The sequence below is a fragment of the Tamandua tetradactyla genome, chromosome 23 (genome assembly GCF_023851605.1).
Source record: "Tamandua tetradactyla isolate mTamTet1 chromosome 23, mTamTet1.pri, whole genome shotgun sequence".
NCBI classification, from domain to species: Eukaryota; Metazoa; Chordata; class Mammalia; order Pilosa; family Myrmecophagidae; genus Tamandua; species Tamandua tetradactyla.
In genome coordinates this window covers 7,228,822-7,253,767 of record NC_135349.1, presented here as the reverse complement: position 1 = coordinate 7,253,767, position 24,946 = coordinate 7,228,822, and the positions used below count along the sequence as shown (strand labels likewise).

Sequence of the window (24,946 nt, the reverse complement as noted above, 5' to 3'; positions counted from 1 at the left end):
ATTTATCTTCAGTGTCCAGTGGTTCCTGGCAGGTAATAAACTTGTTTTTGGCCACTATTTCCTGAAATAGTCCCACAGTCCTCGTCTGCTCCAGACTCACAGAAGACTGTGTTTTCACTCTTTGAGATCTAGAACAAAGCTTCTCATTTAACCTCAAATATCTGGATTTCAGCTGTGGGTCCTCTTGACATTGGTTATTACAACTGGAAAACTCGATTGGAGATGGTGCTTTGAAAGCTGTTATGACCAAAGTCAATTATTTTCCTTATAAGTCATGAAAAGCAACCACTTTCCTCCTCCTGGGACAAAATTTGCAGTCACTTATGTGATCGAAAGAATAGAATGTCGTTATTCTCTGGCTTTGAGCTTCCAGTGCTGAGATTGTTGGCAACAGAGTCCTCTTCCCTTCTGGACGCCAGGGCTCTGATGTGTTGCCGAGAGCAAAGCTACTTCCAACTTGAATGATCTAAAGCTTGAAATTGTCTTAAGCAAACTTCTCTGACCTGCTCCTTTTGGTAAATTCAGGTAGTAAATGAAGGACTTAGGGTGTCATTTAGGACCTTACAGTACTCTACATTTGTATGGACGCTGGTTGACGTGAGTCTCTGAACCCCTCTCCAACTCTCCGGCTTGAGATAGGGTTGTGTTTGGGAGGGAAGAGGGGAGATCCTTCCATTCCAGGAAAAAATATACATTTCCCATTCTCAGATTTTGCAGACAAATGATGGGCTCTTCCTGCCCAAACTCCCTAGGAGACCAAAGCGTTAAAGCAGGTGACATCGTCAGGATGAAATGCTGGTGGTCTGCCTCAGCTTTGAGGCTCAGGTGATGTGTTCTCTTGCAGCTCCAGTCTTGCCGCAGCAGGCTGGCAGCCCTTTGGTTCAGGGATTGGTCCCTGGACTGGTTGCTACTGACACAGGTAATGCCTCTGACACTGTTATCCTGTTGTTGTATCTCAACCTCCGTTCTTTCTCCTGGTGCCTTGCTGGTGAGTGTCACCAAGACCCAATCCTTGTTCTCCTGTTCACACAGCATTCATCTCTCTACTTAAGAGGTCGGTCTTGGGTCTAAACACACTAATGGACTTCTCCAAGTTATCTACACTGTGTCATCCAGATGTATGTGTATAAATTAGTCTTTGCCACCAGATTAGCTCTCTCTCTTACTTCCAGATGTTATCCACTCACAAAGAGTGTATTGGACATCTCTATCCAGTTTTCTCCTTTCTATCACATCATCTAAACCATCCCATACACTCGGAGACAGACAGATATTCATTGTGCGCTTGTAAAACATGCCATTTCCTGCTGCCTTATGGAAAGTTCAACCTTGGCTTGATTTCAACGGCCTCTTCTAACTAAGGGCCAACCCCCTTTACAGCCTTATCACCCACTACCCTCATTCAGCAAATCTTTGAGCACCTCCTACATGGAACGTGCTCTGAAAGGGCTGAGGAAATGTACCTGGTCACATTGTCACTGGGAGTAGGGAGAAGCAGAGGGACAGAAAAGAAACTATCGGTGGTGGTAAAAGCTGTGAAGGAAGGAAAGGGTCTTACTGGGAAGATACCTAGATTTTTTTTAGAAGTTTTAAAGAAGTGATGCTTAATCTGAGACTTCATGGTAAGGAGCCAACTATGCAGGAATTTGAGGAGAACATCTCCTAAAGTAGGAACAACTCATTCAGAGGCCCAGAGAAGAGATGAGCTTTGTATACTTGACACCAGAAAGCCTGGGGTGTCTAGAGCACAGTGGATCAAGGAAAGAGTTGCTGGAGATGAGGAGGGCTGGAGCTAGGAAGTTTGAACTCTCCTCTAAGCTCAAAGGGTAGTTGATAGGCGGATTTCAAGCAGGGAAATTATAGGATCAGATTTTTATTCTTCCTTAAGAGATCACATAGAGTTCTGTTTGGGATCATGAAAAAGTCTTGGTCGTGGATGGTGGTGAATAGAATTAATACCAGTAAAATGTATACTTAAAAGTGGTTAAAATGAGAAGTTTTGTGTTACATATATGTTACCATGATTTAAAAGTATATTACATGGCTGCTGGGTAGAGAAGGGGTTGGAATAAGTGGGATAAAGCAACGGGAGAAGCTGGGATACCAGTCAGGAGGCGATTGCGGAAGGGTAGGCACAAGACGATGGCGGCTTAGCCCAGGGTAGAGGCAGTCTACCAAAAAATTAGAAGGACTCAGTCTGTTTGAGGCTGTTGTGACCAAGTGTCCCAGTGGGTTGGGTGTGGGAGGAAAGGGCCATCTGCTTACTGCAGCCTGGTAGGGTTCCTCACTCTTCCACTCATCTTCTGTGCAGACTCCTTGGACAGGGCTCTCTGTGCTCCTTCCAGGGCAGCCCTAGCTGTTGAAGGACCAGTTCAAGTCAAACTGCCTCTGACAGGCTTCCCCTCCGAATGCAGCCCAGGGCTAGACCCCAATGAGCACCCCCAGTTCTCACTGCCTACTGAGCAGTTTCAGTGATGCCCACAGAGGCTGACTTCCCGAGTCTTCTCTCCAAACCGCTGTGAGCCCCTTAAGGGCTTAGAGCCTGGAGAGCTTTAACGGAGTAATCCACACACTGGCTGCTGAAAATCTCTTTGTAACTGTCCCACCCTATAGGTGACTTACTTCTTCCAGTCAATATGCCTGCTTTAGAAGCTCCAGAAGAGAGGCTAAGGAAATTTAAGTACCGAGGCAAAGATGCATCTGTGAGTATGAAGCAACTACCTCATTCTTTCAAGAACTAGTGCAGTAAAAAGCACACAGTTGAAATGCATCAAAAATAAGATGGGTGAATGATAAAACAAATATAGCAAAATGTTCAGGGTAGATTGGTACATAGGTGGTCATGGCATAATTTCAACTTCTCTGTATGTTTAGAACTTTTGCAATGAAATAGTAAGGGTAGGTAGAAAGAAAAGAGGGGGCATAGGAGTCTGACAACTGTGGACTCTAATCAAGGTCCTCATGTGATCTTGAAACTATATAGCCTCAGAGCTTTGGGTTCTTCATCTATAAAGTAGAGATATCTGCCCCCTGGAAGTTGGATACTACTTGGAAGTGCCTGGTTTATGGATGCTTGACTATAGCTACTCATGCCGACGGAGGCTGACCAGGGAGCTGAAGTGTTGGGGACACTGATATGGCAGACAAGCATGATACAGCCTTGCAGAAATAAGACTCAGTCCTTAGAACCCAACCTGTTCTTGTTGTAGGGGTGAGTGTGGAGTCTTCCTGGGAGCCTGCACTGCATGTGAGTGGCTAACTTTCATGTGGTCTCAGTTTCTTAGCTCCAGCTCTGTGTCCTACATCTATGTGGCTTGGGCAATAATACTGGCCTTATCTTGGGAATCTGAAATGCAGTTGAGAATGAAGGGAAGCACGAGGTCACGACAGCCCAGTTAGGACATCATCTGAAACCAAGTGGTTCTTACAGCGATCCAATCCAACAAGCTGGGCTGTGTGGCTTCCCTAGACCAGCGCAGATTACAGGAAACAAATGAGGACAAAGGAATTGGCTCCTCTGTGTGGAGGGCAGTGGGAAGGGCCAGCCAGATGAGAAGGGAGAAGCCAAAGGTACAAAACCCTCCACAGTGAGGGCTCATTTAGTATGGGGAGTATATAACTGACTCGGTGGGCCTCAAAGGTGATCCTGCCTTGTTATATAATGCCATGATGTCCCCGTTTTTAGGCAAGAATTAAATAGCTTCCATAGCTTGTTTAAGGAACCAGAAGTAGCTAATACAAATTCACTTCCTTATGATGAGTACTTAAAGAAAAGTCTGCAACCCAAAACCCATCTATTCAGAAAGCCTAGGTCACTTTCCAAGGGTTCCACTGCCATAAAGTTTACTAATTGTCGACTGATATAAGGAGAAAAGGTTTTGGATTTTAAACTCCCTTGCTCAGGTGTCCAAGTAAAACTCCTGAGACTGGCACAAGGCTTGAACGACCTATGGAGTGAGGCTGCTGTAAGGAGAATGGTCAGGAGCGTTTGGGGCATGGGAGTTCCCTTAATAGTCCCAGCGCCATCTCTCCCCCAGCAGTTGGAAAGTCCAGGCCTGCCCAGGAAGCAGCCACGCTCTTGAAAACCTGTTAGGCATCGGTGGAGATGGGATTCAGGGCAATGGAATGCTTTGTGCAGATGCCTCTAAAGCTGAGAATCCTGGCTCGTAATGGGTTCTTCCTTTCATTCGGAAGGCAGATTGACTATTTCTGGATGTGGCCTGGTAGGAGACAGCGGAGGAGGTTCACAGAACTGAGACATTTTATTAGCTGTGGAGTCCTAACTCTTCTAGGCTGTATCTTCTGCAAAAATGAGATCACATGCTTTGAAGCATGTTCTAAGAATTAAGCATGCTAACACCTGACTCCCCAGTTCTAAGGACCCTAAGTCTTTCCTTTCCTTCCAGGTGAGGCGGCAGCAGCGGATGGCAGTCAGTCTGGAGCTGCGGAAGGCCAAGAAGGACGAGCAAGCCTTAAAGAGAAGGAACATCTCTGATCTATCCCCTGACCCACCTTCTGAGAAACCCACCAAAGGGGTGCGTCAGAACGCGCATGCTATTTAGAATGGTGGCAGGCAACATAAGTCCTTAGCAAGTTTCTCTGGCTTGGAAATGTTTGTTTTCATTTCTTAGGCTGCTCAAGCAAATACCACGAGATGGGGTGGGTTAAACAATGGTGACTTATTTACTCACTGTTTAAGGCTGGGAAAAAGTCCAAGTCAAGGCGTCATCAAGGCAATGCTTTCTTCCCAAAGACGATGGCATTGTGGGGATTCCTGCTGGTGATCCTTCACCCTTATTGTGTTATATGGTGGCATCACCTAATCTCTCCCTTCTCTTCTGGGTTCTGTGGCTTTCTTTCTCTCTGTCTGAATTTCATTCTACTTGTAAAGGACACCAGTAAGACCCATCCCGATTGAGGTGACCTCATCGAAAGGTCCTACTTACAATGGGTTCACACTCACAGGAATGGATGTAAGTTTAAGAACATGTTTTTCTGGGGTGCATACAGTTCCAAACTGCCACAATGTTGAGAAAATGTTTAATGCAAGCTTTGATATTTGGTCTTTAAGGAAAGGAGTGGAGAGATCATGACTGGAGCTAAACTGCTCTTTCAGAAGACAAAGAATCAGCATTCCTGGGCTATGAGTCCACAGGATTTATGTCCTAATAGGGAATAGAGACAGTGCCATTTGTAATTGAGAACTCACTTGCCATCCCTAAGCCTGGGAGGTCTGGAAGTGGGAGTTTATGAAGATTATTTCTCAGTTGAAGTATCTTGTCACTGGACCTAAAAAGTCCTCTGTCCTCTATTCTCCATCTATCCGAGCTTCACTGAAGGCGAATCCTGGGTTGACTTGAAGGCCAAACCTATTTTCATAACTCCTTTCCAGAATACCATGAGCAGGATGTTTCCCTTCTTGAGTTCTAATAACGCTGTATCTCCATGTCTCCTACAGTACACCACTGTCAATGTCCTATCTTAACTATCTGTGCACATACTTATACTCTGCTGGGCTTAGGAAAAGGAGTTAAATTTTGCCAAGAGGATTCAAGAATGTATTACCCTTATCAAATGAAACTGATCAGTTGTTCTCTGAATCGCTGTAAGATTCTGAGCCTTATCTCTAGTTAAACTTCCAGCTATCTTGTAGTTACCTTTCTTTGCATTTGTCTTATTTTCCCCTCCAAGGAAGATAAAACTATGAAACAAAACTCAAAAAGGTTGTTTTCCTTTTAAAACTACGTTAGTTTGTTCTTTCTTCAAAGTTGAGATATAATTCACACTACCACAAAATTCACAGTTTTAAAGTATACAGTTGGTGGTTTTTAGTATATTTACAAAGTCATACCACCGTCACCACTATCTAATTGAAGAATGTATTCATCACCCCAAAAGGAAACCCCATACCCTTTAAGTAATCACTCTCATTTCTCCTTGTCACCATTCCTGGGCAACCACTAATCTGCTTTTTCTCTCTATGAGTTTGCCTATTCTGGACATTTCATGTGAATGGAATCATATAATATGTGAACTTGTAATTTGGCTTCTTTTGTATAGTGTAATGTTTTCAAGTTTCATCCACCTTGTAACATGTATCAGAACTTCATTCCTTTTTATGACTGACTAATATTCCATTCTGAGGATATACTACATTTTGTTTATCCATTCATCAGTTGGGCTGATGACTCACCCCCACCCCCCGCCCCACTTCTTGGCAACAATGAGTAATGCTGCTGTGAACATCTGTGTACAAGTTTTTGTGTGGACATATGTTTTCAGTCCTCTTGGCAGTATACTGAGGAATGGACTTGCTGGGTCATATGGTTTAACTTTTTGGAATTGCCCAAGGTAAGATGAATAATGGTTTCTAAAAAGGGAACATACCCTAATGTATAGAATGGGTGAATGTTACCTTTTGATGGAAGGGAATTGCAGGTTCATTAACGAAAGGTTAATGATCTTCAGATGGGGATTACTCTGGGTGGTCCTTTTAAGGAAGATGAAGGAGGGGTCAGAGGAGAAGGTGATATGATAATGGAAATAGAGATTGGAGGGATGCACTTTGAAGATGGAGGAAGGAACCCCAATTCAAGGAATATGGGTGGCGACCAGAAGCTGAAAAAGGCAAGGAAAGGGATTTTCCTCTCAGCTTTCAGAGGGGACCAGCCTTACAAACTTCTTACCTCTAGGTTGTAAGAGAATAAGTTTGTATTGGTTTAACACTTGTGGTAATTTCTAAGATAACAAATTGTTTTTCAAAGTAGCTGCACCATTTTGACATTCCTATAAGCAATATATGAGGATTCTAATTTTTCCTCACCTTTATTAACAATTATTACTATCCATTTTCTGATGATGGCCATCTAGTGGGTGTGAAGGATCTCATGGTGGGTCTTTTTTTGTTGTTGAAGTTTTTATTTGAGTATTCTAATAACTAGTAATGATGAGTGTCTTTTCAATTCTTGAAAATTTGTAAAACTCCTTTGGAGAAATCTATTCAAGTCCTTTACTCATCTTTACAAGTAAGTAAGTTTTCTTTTTTTAATTGTTCAGTTGTAACCATTTTATATATATATAAATTCTGGTTACTATACCCTTAGTAGGTATGATTTGCAAATATTTCCTTCCATTCTGTAGGTTGTCTTAACACTTTCTTGATCATGTCCTTTGAAGCACAAAAGTTTTTAATTTTTTTAAATTAAAAAAAAATTTTTTTAACATGGACAGGCACCAGGAATCAAACCCGGGTCCTCTGGCATCGCAGGCAAGCATTCCTGCCTGCTGAGCCACTGTGGCCCAGCCTAAAAGTTTTTAATTTTGAAAAAGACAAACATCTGATTTCTTTGGTTCCTTGTACTTTAGGTATCATATCTAAGTTTGCCTATCCTAGTGCAGAAAGATTTATGCCTATGTTTTCCATTCATTTTCATCTTCATTTTTCTTTCTCTATCTTCCACAAATTGGACAGTCTCAAGGACTTATCTTCAAGTTCAATGATTCTTTATTCTACCTTTTCAAATCTGCTCTTGAGCCATTGCAGTGAATTTTTCATTTCATTGATTGTAATTTTCAGCACTAGAACTTCTAATTTGGGTTCTTTTCATAATTTCTGTCTCTTTATTGATATTCTTTTTTTGATGAGCACTCATTCTCATGCTTTCCTTTAGTTCTTTAGATATGGTTTCCTTTTGCTCTTTGAATATCTTTTAAATAGTAAATCCAATGTCTGGCCACTTTGGGGAGGTTTTTATTGCTTGCTTTTTTCCCTCCTTTGTATGGACCATATTTTCTTGTTTCTTTGCATGCCCCATTAAAAATTTTTTTATTGACAGACATTCCATTTCCACTAGACATATACTATTCCTTTCCCCTTCTCTCCATATCCTGGTAACCTCTGTGACTCATGTTGTTGTTGTTGAAAACTGGACATTTAAATAATACAATCTAATTTTTAAATGTCAGTAAATTAGTATTTTTAATAATGCAGAAACTCGGGAATCGATTCTTCCCTCTCCCCGGGGCTTGTTGCTATTTATATTTTATTCTTTTTTTGTGTGTGACTTCTGAACTAATTCTGTACAGACTGTATTCTTTGTGTGAAGCTACTGGACTCTCTACTCAGTTAGCTTAGTGGTCAGCTAATGGTTGGGCAGAGATTTCCTTAAACATCTGGAACAAAAAAATCTCCCAGTCTTTATCAAGGGCTCTGTGCACTTTTGGGGATATGTCTGCAACACTCAGCTGGACAGCTTCCAACTCTGCCTTAGCCTTCACTTCCTACTTCTACAGAGCCTCAGGGTCAGTCAGAGGTTAAAGCTTAGGGCCTTCTCAGGTCTTTCATGAACAGGTAGATAGCCTTATGTCTGGATAGGGCCTTCTAGAGTCTCAGAAATGTCAGAGATTTTGAACATCTCATTTCCCAGTTTTTCCTTCTAAGATTTTTGGTTAATGTATTGTTTGCCCCATTATCTGCTGCCTCAGGCAGCTGTGAAGTTGAGCAATTTCCTTTGATTATTAAAACAAACAAACAGTGGAAAGGCTTTTCTGTACTAGGTGAGCTCCAAGTCAGGTAAAATAAAGACAGCCTCACACCTGGAGTCTTCTAGGGACCCACCAGACAGATTAAATAATGACAGTTCTCTGGGAATGAGACTTTGAAGGAGCTCTAACACTGTTCTGATCCTCTAGTGGCTGCCAGGCCAGTTTTCCACAGTTTCACAGATTGTGGGCAGTTGGTTTTCCAAAGCTATTGTGGAGCTAGAGAGAGTGCATGGGAATGGAGCAAGTTAAAGCGCAACAGAATTCACTGTTCTTACCAAGATTTGGCCATTTTTCTGGAATAAACACTTCCCAACTTGATTACACCAAATTACTTCAAGCCCTTGGCTAATTTGCAGAGGTCTGAAAAAGTGGACTTAGGTATTTTTTTTTTTCAATTTGTTTCATTGCCTTTATGGAAGAGAAAAGTTCTAGAGTCCCTTCCTCTGAAATTTCCACTGACATCATTAGCATGTTTTTAACTGTATGCCTTTAAAAAGATGGCAGGGGTCCAAGTGATGATGGAAACTACCCCTCCCTCAGTTCCCTGGGTCCTGTGAGACAACTCATGCACTTGCTTCCCCTAATACAGACCAGAATACAGGAGAGGGCATGCTCTTCAAGCCAGCCTGCTCTCATCAGGTGGGTGGCTAAACTAGACCTTCATGGCTATTTCCAAAAATTTAATTAAGCTTTTTAAATTACAGCAGTTATAAATTTACAGAAAACTCATGCAGGAAGTACAGAGTTCCCATAATCCTCCCCTCACTCTTAGTTTTCCCTATTATTAATGCTTTGCATGAGTCGTACCTTTGCTACAATTGATTTTTTTTTAACATTTTGCATGCATGTGGTACCTTTGTTACAATTGATGAAACAATGTGTATTGACTATAGTGCATAGTTTACATTGGCTTTCACTCCTTGTGTTGTATAGACCTATGGTTACTTTTTTATGTTTTTATTCTAGTAACGTATATATGATAAAAATTTCCTTCATGATTCCTTCTGGCAGAGGGACTCATTTGAATGTATGTCTCCTTGCAGGCCAGCCTTACCTTGGATGAAATAATCAATGGCGTGAACAACCCGGATCCAGAACTATGTTTCCAGGCTACCCAGGCAGCCAGGTATTGCCCAACTAGATTTCTGCTGTTTGCTGGTTTATAGTAGGCAGGAGCTTCTCTGGTAGCTTATTTAGTTTCTTGGCAGTGGCAGAACGCCCACAAAATACAAGACGAGGCTAGTCAATCCAGACATGAGACACAATTTCTACTCTACACTGTCCTTGAGGGCAACTTAAAATATTCAATGTGTTGTCAGAGATGAATTGCTCGATTTAAATTGGCCTCTACGGGAACCTCTGTTCATAGATAATACCTCTAGGGAAAAAATGTTGCTTTATCACTGCAAAGTGCTACAGGCTGAACTCTAGGATATTAAGTAGCTCTGGCCCAGCCGTTTGTCTCACTTGTTAGTTAGGAATGCCAATAACAGCTGTCAAGGAGGTTTTTAATACCTGCCTTTACATGATTGTTTTTTCTCCTCCACCCCCTCCTCCCCCCTCCTCCCCCCTCCTCCCCCCTCCTCCCCCCTCCTCCCCCCTCCTCCCCCCTCCTCCCCCCTCCTCCCCCCTCCTCCCCCCTCCTCCCCCCTCCTCCCCCCTCCTCCCTCTCACTGTGTAGGAAAATGCTGTCCCGGGAAAGGAACCCCCCTCTAAAGTTGATCATTGAAGCAGGGCTCATTCCCCGGCTGGTGGAGTTCCTGAAGTCCTCACTTCATCCCTGCTTGCAGTTCGAGGCAGCCTGGGCTCTGACCAACATTGCTTCGGGGACATCAGAGCAGACCCGAGCTGTTGTGCAAGGAGGAGCCATCCAGCCCTTGGTGGAGCTCCTGTCTTCCCCCCACGTGACTGTGTGCGAACAGGCCGTGTGGGCTCTGGGTAATATAGCAGGTGAGCCTCCACGCCCCTCCCCGGGGTGGGGGCCAGGTCAGCAGCGGGCTGCGGGAGCTCTTTGGGTAGTATGGTAGACTCAATATTGGTTGACTTGTATCTCCCAAAAAGGTGTGTTGAACTCCTAAGCCCCAGTACCTGTGAATGTAACCTTATAGGGAAATAGGGTCACTGCAAATGGAATTAAGTTAAAATGAGGTCATAATGGAGAAGGATGGATCCTTAATTCAATATGACTGATGTTTTTATAAGAAAAGGAGATTTGGACACACAGACCCAGAGAGAAAATGGTCATGTGACAGCACAGGCAGGGATTAAGCTATGCCCAAGCAGGAGACACCAAGGATGGCCAGTCACTGCCAGGAGCCAGGACAGAGGCACAGAACAGATTCTCCCCTATAGACTTCAGAGGAAGAAGGACCCATCTGACATCTCAATTTCAGATTTTCTATTGTTTTAAGCCACGACTTTGTGCTGTTCTGTTACAGCAGGCCTAAAAAATTAAGACGCCCTCCCAGTATAAGTATCTAGAAATGCTGGGAAAGGTACACCAAGCTTTGTAAAAATTCAGAGCTGAGTTCAGAAGCCAAGCAATGGAGCTGAAAGTAGGGTGACGCAGTGCCTGCGGCAGCTCCAGGCTGCCCAGGGACATCTGTCATTACTGGGTTCTACACAGCCTCAGGACAACATGGAAAGTTTTGATCCATGCAGCATAGGGGATTGTGTCAGACCCCTGTGCAACCCAGGACCCTAAAAGGACCATACCACCAGTGAAAATTGCCAACAGACTAGACAAAGAAAATGAGGAAACTCAATCATAAGTCTGCCCTCCTGGTTTTGAGGCTCGCTTCAATATTCCCTGCACGACTGGGAAAAGCACAAGCTGGAGAGTTAGTACTGTAGGGTTGGAAGCTCTGGGATTTGTGGCTGAAGTAGAGACTCTGGGGAAAGAAACTCAATTGGGCCCCTCAGGATTTTGATAAATGAAGACCAGCCAAGTAGTCGTGATTTCAGGTTTAGCAGAGAAACACCCCACCACGCCTGAGTCAGCAGAAACAAACAATATGATGAGCTCTCTAAGGACTTCAGATATTGGAATTAGCAGGCACAGAATACAAAATAAGTCTGCCTTTAAAATGCTTGCAGTAATGAAGCACCTATTACAGACAGTTCCTGTCTCCCATTTTGCGTGGTTCACTAGGAAACACATAAGACTTGGGCAATGTCATGTTATCATTGCCTCAGCTGGTGGATGAAGAATACGAATGGAGATTTCCAGAGTCTAAAATGGTTTATCGAGCCAACGTAGCAGACAGCTGATCACCAACACTCATCTATCTCTCAGACTTTGTTCCAAGTTTCATTTGGAAGTTACTGTTCCATGTCAGAGTCTTCCGGAAAGACAACTTGGTCTGTGGCAGCCTTCATCTTCCCAAGATACACGCCATGAAATGCAGCCAGCATTTGGAGCATGCTACTTGGGTTCACAGCCTCAGTGGATAACAGCTGCTGCTGGGTGGTGCCTGCTTTTAACCTCAGGCCTGACCAGCTGACTGGTGCCTTGGGGATCCAGGATGGAGCCTAGGAATGAGTCTGGGCCTCTCATCCTTAGAGTAGATTTTGTGTGTGTGTGTGTGTGTGTGTGTGTGTTGTTTGTTTTTTAATTAGTCACCCACTCTGGATTCTCTTAGTTCCTTTTTTTAAATTTATTTTTTATTGTGAAAAATAATATATATATATATATATATAAGCATCATTGTTCCCTTTTTGAGTGTCACCTTCTGATTTATTTATAGGTGATGGCCCAGAGTTCAGAGACATCGTTATCTCAAGCAATGCCATCCCGCATCTGCTGTGCCTGGTTTCATCAACTGTACCAGTGAGTATCTTTAAACTAGAAAACCTAGTCAGGTAAAACATTCACAAGGCTGGGAAACTTGGAGAAGTAGTTCCAAATCAATGCTAGGTCATGTGGCTGCTGCTTGGCCCTTAGACAGGAGTCATGAACAAGGCCAGTGATATTTTGGCTAAACAAATTTGTTCTTAGGGGTCAGAAGTGCTGAACTTTCCTTTGGAACATTGGGAGAGGACCACTAAAGTTTCTCTTAGCTTACCATCCTGCAAAAGCAGGTGATTAAGCTCTCCATTCAAGGGGTACAGATGTAAAGTCTCACTAGTTTTGTTCATGAGTGATAACTCTAGAGTTGACTTGAAGCTTAGAGACCAAGTTGGTCGATATGGCAATTATAGAGGATTCCTTGGATTAGGAATTAAGCTTGGGTTCTGCATTTGCCTTGAACAAAAATAAAGAGGAGGGAGCTTTCAAAGCTGAGGGAACATATGCAAAGTCTTCAGGATAGGAAAACACCTGACGTGGTTGAACTAGAAAAGGCAAGCATGAACAAGTGAGTTTGCAAACAGATAATGGTGTAAGAAAGAAAGTAGGGCAAGTGGTTTAGATGTCATCCTGGTGGTGCTGGAAAGCCTTTGGAGGACTTCAAGCCAGGAGGTGGTGTGGTCTGACCAAAGCAGATTGACCAGAGGTGGTGATTAATTAGACATGGTAGAGAAGTAGAAAGAAGTAAGGATGCTCCCTGGGTTTTGGGTTAAGTTGTTTAGATGATTGTCCTATTGTAGAAATGGGGAAGATGGAGGGAAGAAGGAATTGGTGCTTTAGTTGTAGATGTGAAGTCGAAGTGAGTTAGGGACATCATGGCAGCAGTGTCAGGTTAATAGATGTGCAGGCCTAGAAGATTGTGCTTTTACATCGTCACGCTTTTGGCAGGATCAGGTAGAGCAGGAGTCAGCAAACATAATCTGGCCAGCCACTTTTTTAGAAAATAAAGTTTTATTGGAACACAGTCATGCCCATTTGTTTATACAGGTCTGTGGCTGTTTTTGTGCTGCAGTGGCAGAGTTAATTGGTCACAACAGAGACTACAATCTGCCAAGCTAAAAATATTTACTGTATGGCTTTTTACGGATAAAAGTTTACTAACCCCTGATCTAAAGTATGTGTTTGGGATGGGGGAGGGGGTGCTTGGGACCAAGTCCCAGGAACTCGAATATTCAGATGACAGGCAGAGACTGCCAAGAACACTGAGAAGGAAAGGCCCATTCAGCAATAGAAAACCAGAACTTTGGTATTATAAATACCAAGGGAAGCTTTTTCAAAAGGGAACGGCTGGCTATGAGATACAGCTGAGAGGGACAGTATCTTTAGAACTACAAAGCAGCCATTGGATTTAGTGACTTGGAAGGAGCTGATTTGCAAAGTAGGAGCAGAGACCAGGCTAGAATGGGTTGAAGAATAAATGAGAGGCTGCGTAGGTGGTAAATAGAGATCCCTTCCTGAGGGTGGCTCTGAGAAATGGAAGTGGGGTGGAAACTAGAGAAGGGCAGAGGGAAGCATTTGTCTATGTTGAAGGTCCCAGACAGTTTCTGTGCTGGTGGGAGGGATCCAGGGGAGAAGGGTGATCCTGGGCATCAAGTCTTTAAAGGCAAGAAGGGATGGGATCCAGAGGAAGGTAGCAAAGACCAATCCTTGCATAAAAATGTGGCTATGATGTACCGGTAGACTCACAGATTGTTGGGGAAAACCAAGTTAATCTGCTTGATCTTTATCTTCTCAATGAAAACTGAAATTAGATCATTAAGTTGAGTAGAATGGGGAAGGACATTTTGAAGAATTATATCCATGTAACCCTTGAGTATGAAATTGAATGTTCTGTGACCTTGATATGCATCACCACCTAGAACAAATTCCTTTTTGAAGCTCAAAAGCTATGGTTCCTTCGTGCTAGTCAATAATATTGATCAAAGTGGCAAGGACACACTGGCATTTGCATCTTGTCTCCTTTGCCACTAGCTGCTGGATGCCGTCTTCTCATTACAGATCACGTTTCTGCGAAACATCACGTGGACCTTGTCCAACCTGTGCCGAAACAAGAACCCGTACCCTTGTCCTAAAGCGGTGAAGCAAATGCTGCCTGTGCTCCTGTACCTCTTGCAGCACCAGGACATCGAGATTCTCTCGGACACCTGCTGGGCCCTGTCCTACCTCACCGATGGCTGCAATGAGCGCATCAGCCAAGTGGTTGACACAGGTGTCCTGCCCAGGCTGGTCCAGCTGATGAGAAGCTCAGAACTCAGTGTCTTGGTAAAAGTCATCCTGGGTCCCATCGCTGTCTCTAAGGGCCTCGAAACTTGAGTCTGTGAGTCATTCATTTTAGCACATCCCACCCACAGGTCTTCCAAGGTCAGCTCTTATCCTTTCCTTTTAACCATTGCATTGATCTTCGCCATCCTTTAGCCAAAGATAGGAATCTGTTTTGATCTAAGATCCTGGTGGGTGTTAAGCAACTGGCTTTTTCTTAATCTGAGCATTAGAAAAGACAGAAAATCATCAAATGGAAAGTTTCTTATAATCTCTCCACCTAACAAATGGAAAATTTCTTATAATCTCTCCACCTAGTACATGTAGACTTGAGCAAACTGGCTGCTACAGGAGATTTTCTGTCTGTCGGTCTATCTGTCTATCTAAGGTAAGCTCAGTGTAACATTTGAATTTCTTGCACAAGTATAAAAGGACGTTTCCTCTTATCACCTCCCCGGTTTGTTCTTTTAGATTACTCCAAATAGAAATGAAAAGCGAATGAATATTGAGCACTTTGCTATTAAACTAAACAAATGTTGCTCACATATTATACTGCTTGGAATCATGGATGTATTACATTTAAGGTGCCTCTAGTCTGCCCCCTTTGGTTTCAATGTCTGATATGGCATGTTGTGAAGATTTACTGATCATCTCTCTAGAGGTGGGAGTAGAATTCCTCAAAGGTCAAGGCTGGTTTAGAGATGACTGGAGGGCGTAGAAAGTGTGAAGAGTGTATCTACAAGAAGCTGCTTATCCCAGGATCTGGGGCCCAACTGGAGCTGCCCTGGCAAGGCTGTTATTGGCCGATAGCCCTGCTTCTATCTCTCAGTTGAGTACCAGGTACATGGCATAATATGCTAGGGAAACTCTAGAACTGCTGATGGACTATGCAGGGCTGCAAGCTTGCAGTGCAGAGAAACTGAAATAAATCTGCATTAGAGCTCCTAATACAGTTGTTATCTTAGCCCAGTTGTAGACCCATCCTGGAGACCTTCAGAGTTATTGTGCAGAGGTTCGTGAACCTGCCAAGAAATGCCACTGGGCTCTCATTAGCTTCAGTTACAGATATTGTGGGTTTGGTTCCAAGACCATGGCAATAAAGCGAAGGTTACAATAAAGCAAGTCACACGAATTTTTTGCTTTCCTGTGCATATAAAAATTATGTTTATACTCTACTGTAGCCTATTGAGTTTACAATATCATGTCTAAAAAAAACCACAACATATACACCTTAATTAAAACATGACCCAGAGACACGAAATCAGAGCATACCTTTGGTAATGTGGCACCAATAGACTTGCTCAATGCAGGGTTGCCACAAACTTGTAATCTGTAAAAAAACAAACAAAAATGCACTATCTGAGATGTGCAACAAAGCAACATGCAATAAGTGCAATAAGATGAGGCCTGCCTCTAAATATATGATAGAAGCTTGACACAGGCTAAATACAAATTCAGTAGGGCTTATTGCATGCTAAACACTGTAACAATTTACCATTTTTCCCCATGCAAGGATACGAAAAGGACATCATTTCTTTGAGAGTGGCATCCCTTACTTGCTCTTCTGCTCGAGCTTGCCGGTAAGCTGGCACGGTGATCAGGCTGCGGTGTTTAGTTAGACATCTAGCCTTGCTCTTTCAGACCCCTTCTCTCCGCACCGTGGGCAACATCGTCACGGGAACAGATTATCAGACCCAGGTGGCCATCGACGCGGGCTTGCTGAGCGTGCTGCCCCTGCTGCTGGAGCACCCCCGGTCTTCCATCCAGAAGGAGGCGGCCTGGGCGCTGAGCAACGTGGCCGCGGGGCCTTCCCAGCACATCCAGCAGCTGATTGCATATGGCACGCTGCCATCACTGGTGGCTCTGCTGAAAAACGTAAGTGGCTTCCAACTCACTGGTCAACAAGCATACCCATAGGGATCACAACGAAGCTCCGAAATGGGAGTTTCCCAGTCCTTTCCTTGTACTTTGGAGAGCCCATTAAGAACTTGGGAGCCCAAATAGGCACTGGTCAGCGCAAAGGTGAGTCCGCAGCTCAACCAAGCAGAAAAATCTCAAACTGGCAAATATTGGCTTGTCTCTGTGTGGTGTTAAAAGAATGAGCCATCTCACTATGTACCTGCCCCAAATGATGGAGGAGTTTATTTTTTATTATTATCTAGGGGGAGAGAACATCAGGTTATAGTGATGCCATACGCTAAAGAAAAGTAACTTTTTGCTGTGCAAATTAAATTGATTAAAGTGATAATACAAATACAAAAACTCAAATTAAAAAAATAGAGACAAAGCTTTCTCCTTTCTCCTGACTCCCGCTTCTTTCCCAGAAGCAACTGCTAACATCGGTGTTTCCTTCTGCCTGCTTTTAATGAATGAGCTATGTTTAACTCAATCTATATGTGAAACAAATGGTGGTGGTTACCTGGGGTGGGGAGTGAGGAGGCAGGTGGAGTAAGATGGGGAGGACAAGGTACTGGGCGGTGTTGCTGCTCTCAGGTTGGCTGGTGGGTTCCCAGGTAAGCCGCAGGTATGAAACGCTACGCTTATGGGAAAGGCCAGGTGTGTAACTCGCACTGCAGCATCTTCTGATCCATTAGATGCATCCTATCCTGCTCTGTACTGTGGGTTTGAATAGCCTCCAATAGGAAACATTCACGTAGAAATCAAAGAGGAATCTTTCAAGGCAGTGCCTTTGGAGCTATAATTTCCTTGGAGTCATAAAGTGTTTTTGTCCCATTTTCATTTTAAGCTGAGGTCATGATCTTCCCTAGGCATTAAAGTGGAAATAATTCCTTTGCCTGCCCTGGGGTGGAAGGATCCACAATGAAGTACTCCCATATCTCTGGATAAGGCATCCTTTATAAATGCAAGGGACTCACTCTGCCACTTCTTGGCTGGTTCTTCTAGATCACGTTTGTGTGTCCAACTTTGTAGCTATGGAGCTTCCTGTCCAGAGATTTCCCTGGATCAGAAAGACTAAAAATGTAGACAAAGGACTCTATAACATAGAATTCCAAATCTACCTGGATTGGTTTATGTTGGTTCCACTTTTTTCCCTATAGCTTGACTTAGGGAAATGAGTCTATTTGACCTTAGAATCTCCCCGTAAGATCCCATTCCAGTCCACCACCCTGATTCTTGGCTTCTCAAAGAAGCTGTCTTCTGCCATGACCTAGAGGCAAGTGGCCACCATGTTCTACATGAATTGCATGTCAAGTCCTGGCAGTCAAAAGCACACCTAAAAACTGGACCAAATTGGTGGCACTGTATTTATGTTCTTTGGGATCTGTAAGGAATGTAAATGTTCCCTTTCTGCAGGGAGAATTTAAAGTCCAGAAAGAGGCTGTGTGGATAGTGGCTAACTTCACAACTGGTGGGACTAGAGACCAGTTGATCCAGCTTGTCCACTCTGGAGTCTTGGAGCCGTTGGTGAATCTGCTCACCATCCAAGATGCCAAAATTGTTCTCATCATCCTTGATGTCATCTCTTATATCCTCCAGGTGAGCTGTTCTGGACAGGTCAGTTTCTAATAACATTCCCTATGTTTGATTAAGACATTTAATTTGGTTCTAAAACCTTAGGAGCCTTCCCCTCTATACATCCCATGGATAATAAAAGCAACTATCAAATTCATTTCTCAAATGGGCATCTGCACCAGGCAGGATTTCAGATGTTCAGGACATGATATGCCAAAGTTCCTAGTACTACTGGAGCTTAGGTATGAGCTGATGGGGAACAGACACATCAGGTAGGAAGTTAAGGATAAAGGAGAGTTACTGATGGGTTGGGGTGGGGAAAGGGACGTTTCCATCGTGTCCAATGGTCAGGGGAAGCTGCTCTGAGAAGGAGCATTTGAACAAAGAGCTGAAAGAAGTGAGTGAGTCAGGTGGATATTGAGAGAGAAGTATTCTGGACAAAAGGAATAGCCAGAAGGGGGTGTAGCCACAGTAGAGTAAAGGGATGGAAATTGGTGGGAGATAAGGTTCAAGGAAGCTAGCAACCAGGTCACATAGGGCCTGTGAGAACTTTGATGTTTATTCTGAGTGAGACAGAGAGAACAATGGAATAATCAAAGTGGTGGTGGGGGAGGATTTTCAGTGAGCCATGTGGTTTAGTAGGCTAAAACATATGCTAGGAGCAGTGAGAAGTTAGCAGGGATAGATTTTGAGGGGCCAGACTAAAGTAATTTTTACAATGGAAAGTAGACTATAAAGCATTGCATCAGAATTCTAAAAAAGCCTTATTTCTGAAATAGAACAAAGTTAAATCAATATTTATGTATTATTTGTATTGGTTATCTACTGCCACATAACAAATTGCCCCCTCAGTGGCTTAAAGCAAACATCTTCTCACAACAGTGGTCTAGGGTTAGGAATCTGGGGGCAGCTTAGGTGGATGGTTCTAGCTCAGGTTCTCTCAAGGCTTAGTCAAAATGTTGGCTGGGACTGGAAGATCAGCTTTCCAGGTGGCTCCCTCACAGAGCTGACAAGTTATTCTCACCGTGTGGACCTCACACAAGAGCTGCTCAAGTGTCCTCACGGCATGGAAGCTCATCCAAGAAAGCAAGGTGGGAAGCCACAAAGTCTCTCGTGAACTCTCCTCAGAGGTCACACTCTGCCATTTCAACAATATCCTTTCGGTTGCACAGGTTAGCCCTATTCAATACAGGAGGGTGCAAGATGGAGGTACAATTACTGGGAGGTGAAAATCATTATAAGATGATCATCTTAGAAGCTGGCTCTATTCATTTGATTTGTAACGGACCCATTTGGAAGGTTTCAAAGTAACCCCAGGCAATTCCTCTTAAAAAGCCCACTTTCTTTTCAAGTAACTATCTGGGAAAGAACCAACCTGAGTCAAGTCCAGACTTGAGACAGCCCAATTAGACACCAAGAGCAAATTCAGGTAAAAAGTAGAGACTCAGAAGCTAATGGACAAAGTTGAACATAAATTTATGAAAGCACACTGGTGGCTATAGAAATATAATGCCATATTCATCAGTTTGATTTGAAGTAAACACTTGAAATTGTGTCTGGGGAGAGTCAGGCAAATCACATCCAATGGACCAGTATAAGACCCCAGAATCAGAGGCACATGGGACAGAGGGAGCTAGAAAGATGAAAGTACAACAGAAGAAGTTTTCACCCAGGCAGCAGAGCACTGCTAAGTTTCCGTAAAATCACTTTTAGGCCATTTTCTTTTCTGCCGAAGTCCAAAATCCTTCTTCAGGGCTCTAAATGCCTTTTATTTTATGGTCAGCCCCCAGTTACCAGTTTCTTTTGGAAGCTGATGGAAGATTCTGGTTCTTCATTTTCTTTAGCCCAAGCCCATAAATCATTTTATGGGATTGGAGGGCATCAAGGCTTAAATATACATGCCAGTCTCATCAGGTAGATGCTGTGGCTTCAGGAATGTTTAATTTGATCCATAGAGGGTTTTATTATCGCTCATAAAATAGAAGCCATGGCCCTTCAGGAAAACATGACACCAAAGCACTTTCTTTATCTTTCTCGGCTTTCCTCACATACGTTGTTTAATTGAACTACTCCCTCTTCTCATAATGTACAGCATGTTGATTCCTTCAGAACTTTGGGCATGCTATTCCTTCCAGTGGGAATGCTTTCTCCAATGATCGATCCCGGCAATGCACCATTCATTGAGAATGTGTGTTAGTGCTGTGCCACCTTCCCACTCTCTCTGCAAATCTTCTATAGCTTAAGCCCATTACAGTTTATCGTCGTATACTTATACTATAGCAATTATCGGCTTATCTCCCCCCCCCCAATAGCCTGAATTATTCCAAGCCCTTATCTAAACCACATCCGTTTCTCTAGGTTTGCATACCTCTCCCAGAGTATAAGTAAACATGTTTAAATGTGTGGCCCTAGACGATTAATCCAATGACCAGCGTTATTTGTCCCGTGTTTCATTGTTTCCTGTGGTGTGTTACTAAGCATCTCCTCCCTCTTAAGGCTTTTCCTGGGAGTGTACAACCAGAGTTGCTATGTTTACATAGCATTCATGTAACATTCTTTTCAACTGCATTTAAAAATAATTTCCATTAATTAGAAGGAGCTAGTTACTAATAGTAATAGGATACCATATGGACAGTAGTCTGGACCTCATTATTTGTCAACTCACCTACTCACTAAAACTAACCCACGTTAATATCCAGGGAGCTTCTACAGTCATTTGTAGATGTGCAGAGTGGTGAAAACTTTGAGTCACCCAGCTTAAGTCAAAGAAAGCAAACACTCTGCATCTTGTTTCAGCTCTCCTACTGTAAACAGATGTCCTTTTCACTATTTAGTGCCACGTGTTTTTTTTTTTTTCATTTTTGTGCTTTTTGTTGATGATTTTGCTGTTTAAAATGGCCTCCAATTTTATGTAGGTCTTGAGCTCAGAGTTACTGAATTAACAAAGTGTCAACAGAAACATATATTAAATAAGATTTTGCATTGTTTGGCTGATGAAAATGCTGTGCCCAGAAGCTTGCAGGAACCTAACCCTGTATTTCCCTTTAGGAGCAATAGTTCGGTATTTGTTAATTCAGTGATAGTTGTAACTTTGTAGAACATACTCCCGCAAAGAGAATCAGCTGTACATTCAGCAAAAGAAAACATGCCACCTAAGCTGATACCTAGAAATATTGAATTTTATCCATGAAAATAAACCAAACTATATATCACATAAATAGCGGAAATGAGAGGAAGTTCATGTAACTCAAAAGAGATCTGGGAAAAGTGAAACTGCGACTGCCCCTTCTGCCAAACTATCCTGGATCAAGTTCTACTGGTGAAACAGCAGATGCTTTCCACTGCCATGCAGCTCCCTTTTGGGCTGGCAGAGGTTTTACCTCGTGAGATTTCCTGCCCAGAATCTCACCTTCACTTACTGTTCTCACAGGCGGCAGATAAAGTTTCCGAGAAGGAGAAACTATGTCTTCTGATAGAAGAACTTGGTGGGTTGGATAAAATTGAGGCTTTACAACTTCATGAAAACCCTCAGATTGCCCAAACATCTTTGAGGATTATCGAGAACCACTTTTTTGAGGTGAGTGACCTTATGGTGTCAAGGAGTGTCCATACCTCTTTGAGGTCCCTCACCTGGCCTGTGTTTGTGCTGCTACCAGGAGGCAGGTGAACAGACAGGTGGCTTCTCATAATGGTGTCCTCCCAACGCAGGTCTGGGTTTCTCTCCTCTCCACGTTGTAAAGGCTGCCTTCGAGTAACCTGGCACCCAGGAACTCTGCTCATCCCAAAGGAACTCATCTTGCTGCCTCTGGTTTAGAATTTCACTTTTTCCTCTCTCCCTCTGTCCCCCTCTCCCCCTCTCCCCCTCTCCCCCTCTCCCCCTCTCCCCCTCTCCCCCTCTCCCCCTCTCCCCCTCTCCCCCTCCCCACCCCTTCCCCTTCCCCTCCCTCTCCCCCCCCTCTCTTTTGGTAGAGGCAGTTTGGAGGGAGGAGAATAGGATGCCAAGGTAACTTTTATTTTTTAAACCAAAAAAGTACAAAGGCAGCTTCAGCGTCGGTGACATTTTGCCACTTACTATGTGTGATCTCTTTCCAGAAGACAGTGTTTGGTTGGGAATGAGCTCTACCAAAGGCTTTACTCTTTTCTACAGAAGCAGGAGATAGTGACCAGACAGTTTTAGATGATTTTCATGAGGAAGATGAGCTCAGAGTTCTTGAGTGGCGAGGTTAAACATGAGGCTAGTGGTTTTGGGGTGATGCTTCTGATAGGAGTCAAACTTGAATCGTTAGTGAAATCCAGAACCACATAACACATAGGTTGCTGCTAATTGGAGGCAGGTTTGGGACCAAGAGGAGGCTCTCAAAGCAGAGGAGACCTGGAACAGGAATTAACATCTCCTGGGCCAAAGGCTCCACTGAAACCCTGATAAGTAGGAGAAGCAACCTTTAAAGGGGAACTCAGTAAGGACTTCTGGTCTAGAAGCAACAGCTACATTGTTATTCATTGTAAGAATAGTGTTCTCTGTTTCAAAACTGTATTTTGGGTCCAGCCTGAGAAGTAAGTGCTCCAACACTTCCCTTCTTCAATCCCAGGTCTGAGGGGAGGCTCAAAGCAGACGCAGAGCAAATTCTAATCTATAAATGAGGTTAAGGAGTCAGTTGTGTGGCCATCCGTGCTGAGGAGCCCGGAGAAATAAGTGTCTCTTCTCCTTTGAAGGAAGAAGATGGTATCATTCTCCCTGACCTGGACCACGAGCCTGATTTCTTCAAGCTTATAACAAAAAAAGCCTGAACCTTCACAGTTTGTAAACCAACAACCAAACCCTAAAGGATAACTTCTTTAGGAAGCATCTCGCCTAGTGTCTTCGCATATCACAGTGTAAAGCTTTTAATACTTAATGTTAATAAAATTTTCCGAGATTTTCATCTCCATCAGAACTTGAGTTGAACGAGTGTATCTTAAAGCCACGTGGAATTCGTCTCTGAAGAACACTTGGTTTGGTGATTACCTCCAAGGATCTTAATGTAAGATAACATCTTCAAGACAGCATAGAATATTCTGGATATCTAGACAAACTTCGACTTAATGGATGGTATGTCACTGGTTCTTGTTGCCATAGGGATGGTCTTAAGGCTTAACTAATTGCTAGAGGGAAGAAGGCTATCCTGAGACTACCAAGTTTAAGATGAGAATCTACCTAGAAGCTAAAAATCCCTCTTATCCTTTCTAAAAGATTTGGGTATGATTTAGGGCAGTGGTTCTCAAATTTGAGGGTGTACCTGAATTTCAGGGAGTGCTTGTGAAATCCCGGATTACCGGGCTCCATGCCCAGAGGTTCTGATTCAGTAGGTCTAGAGAGGGCTTGAGAACTCTCATCTCTAAGACGTTCCAAGTGGTGCTGCTGGTCCAGAGCCCACACTTTGAAAGCCACTGGTTTGGAGGTCAGCAAATCACAATCTGTGGGCCAAATTCGGCCCACAGCCTGTTTTATCAAGTTCTTTTGGAGAACAGTCATGATCACTCATTTATATATCATCTCTGTATCATACCATTTTGTACTAAAATGTCAGAATTGAGTAGCTAGAGACCCTACGGCTGCAAAGCTGAAAGTTTTTACTCTCTTGCCATTTGCAAAAAAAAAAAAAAAAAAAGATTGCTGACCCTGGTTGTTCTAGTTTGCTAGCTGCCAGAATACAATATACCAAAAATGGAATGGCTTTTTTTTTTTTTAAAAAAAAAGAGGAATTTAATCAGTTACAAGTTTACTGTTCTAAGGCCATGAAAATGTCCCAATCAAAGCAAGTCTATAGCAATGTCCAATCTAAGGCATCCAGGGAAAGATACCTTGATTCAAGAAGCCAACGAAGTTCCTGGTTTCTCTCTCAAGTGGAAAGGCACATGGCAGACACGGGATTTCTCTCTCATCTGGAGAGGCACATGGTGAACACGGCGTCATCTGCTAGGTTCCTCTCCAGCTCCCAGGGAGGCATTTTCCTTCTTCATCTCCTAAAGTCGCTGGCTGGTGGACTCTCTGCTTTGTGGTTCTGTGGCCTTCTGAAGCTTTCTCTAAAATACTACTTCTTTTAAAGATTCCAGTAAACTAATCAAGCCCCACTTAGAATGGGTGGAGATACATCTCTACCTAATCAAGCTTAATACCCACACTTGATTGAGTCACATCTCCATGGAGATAATCTAATCAAATTTCCAACCCATAGTAGTACTAAATAGGCATTAGAAGAAACCATTGCTCCTACAAGGTTGATTAGGAGTAAAACATCGCTTTTCTGGGATACATAAACCTTATCAAATCAGCACACTGTCTAGGGGATTAACCCACCAGTGACCCTCTCTTTAGCCCCAGTTACTTGGAGTTGCTGGGTCATATGGTAATTCTATGTTTAACACTTTGAGAAACTTCCAGTTGTTAAGGTACCATTTTGCATTTCCATTAGGAATGCTTAAGGGTTTCATTTATACATATCTTCTCCAAATTTCTTTTTTATTTTAATTATAGCTATTCTATTGAATATGAAGTGATATCTCATTGTGATTTTGATTTGTATTTTCCTAATGACATACCATTTAAACATAGGATATGGGTAAAGAGCTAAATGATCTATTTGGCTATGACCATAAAGAAGACCAGCGGTTCCTATTTTAATCTGCTCCAAGTTATCAACTGTTGTCTATGACAGAGGCAAGAGTGCAGGCAAGATTGGCAGGGTTCTAAGATCAAAATTCATGGAGGATGAGTGAGTTTAGGAAGCTCGTTTCTGACCCTTAGGCAGGCCAGGAGAAAGGGAAGACCTTTTAAAATATTCA

General features: G+C 43.1%; 1 protein-coding gene across 1 annotated transcript; it reads left to right on the top strand.

Moving 5' to 3' along the window:
* Positions 1-2,636: 2,636 nt before the first annotated feature.
* KPNA7 (karyopherin subunit alpha 7) lies at positions 2,637-22,992 on the top strand. The gene is made up of 11 exons (XM_077140186.1): positions 2,637-2,702; positions 4,407-4,535; positions 8,485-8,495; positions 9,593-9,670; positions 10,226-10,494; positions 12,291-12,373; positions 14,390-14,653; positions 16,292-16,525; positions 17,966-18,148; positions 21,555-21,701; positions 22,838-22,992. Exons 1-11 carry the CDS (start codon positions 2,637-2,639, stop codon positions 22,910-22,912), a joined length of 1,539 nt encoding a protein of 512 aa, XP_076996301.1. The 3' UTR covers positions 22,913-22,992.
* The last annotated feature ends 1,954 nt before the right edge of the window (positions 22,993-24,946 follow it).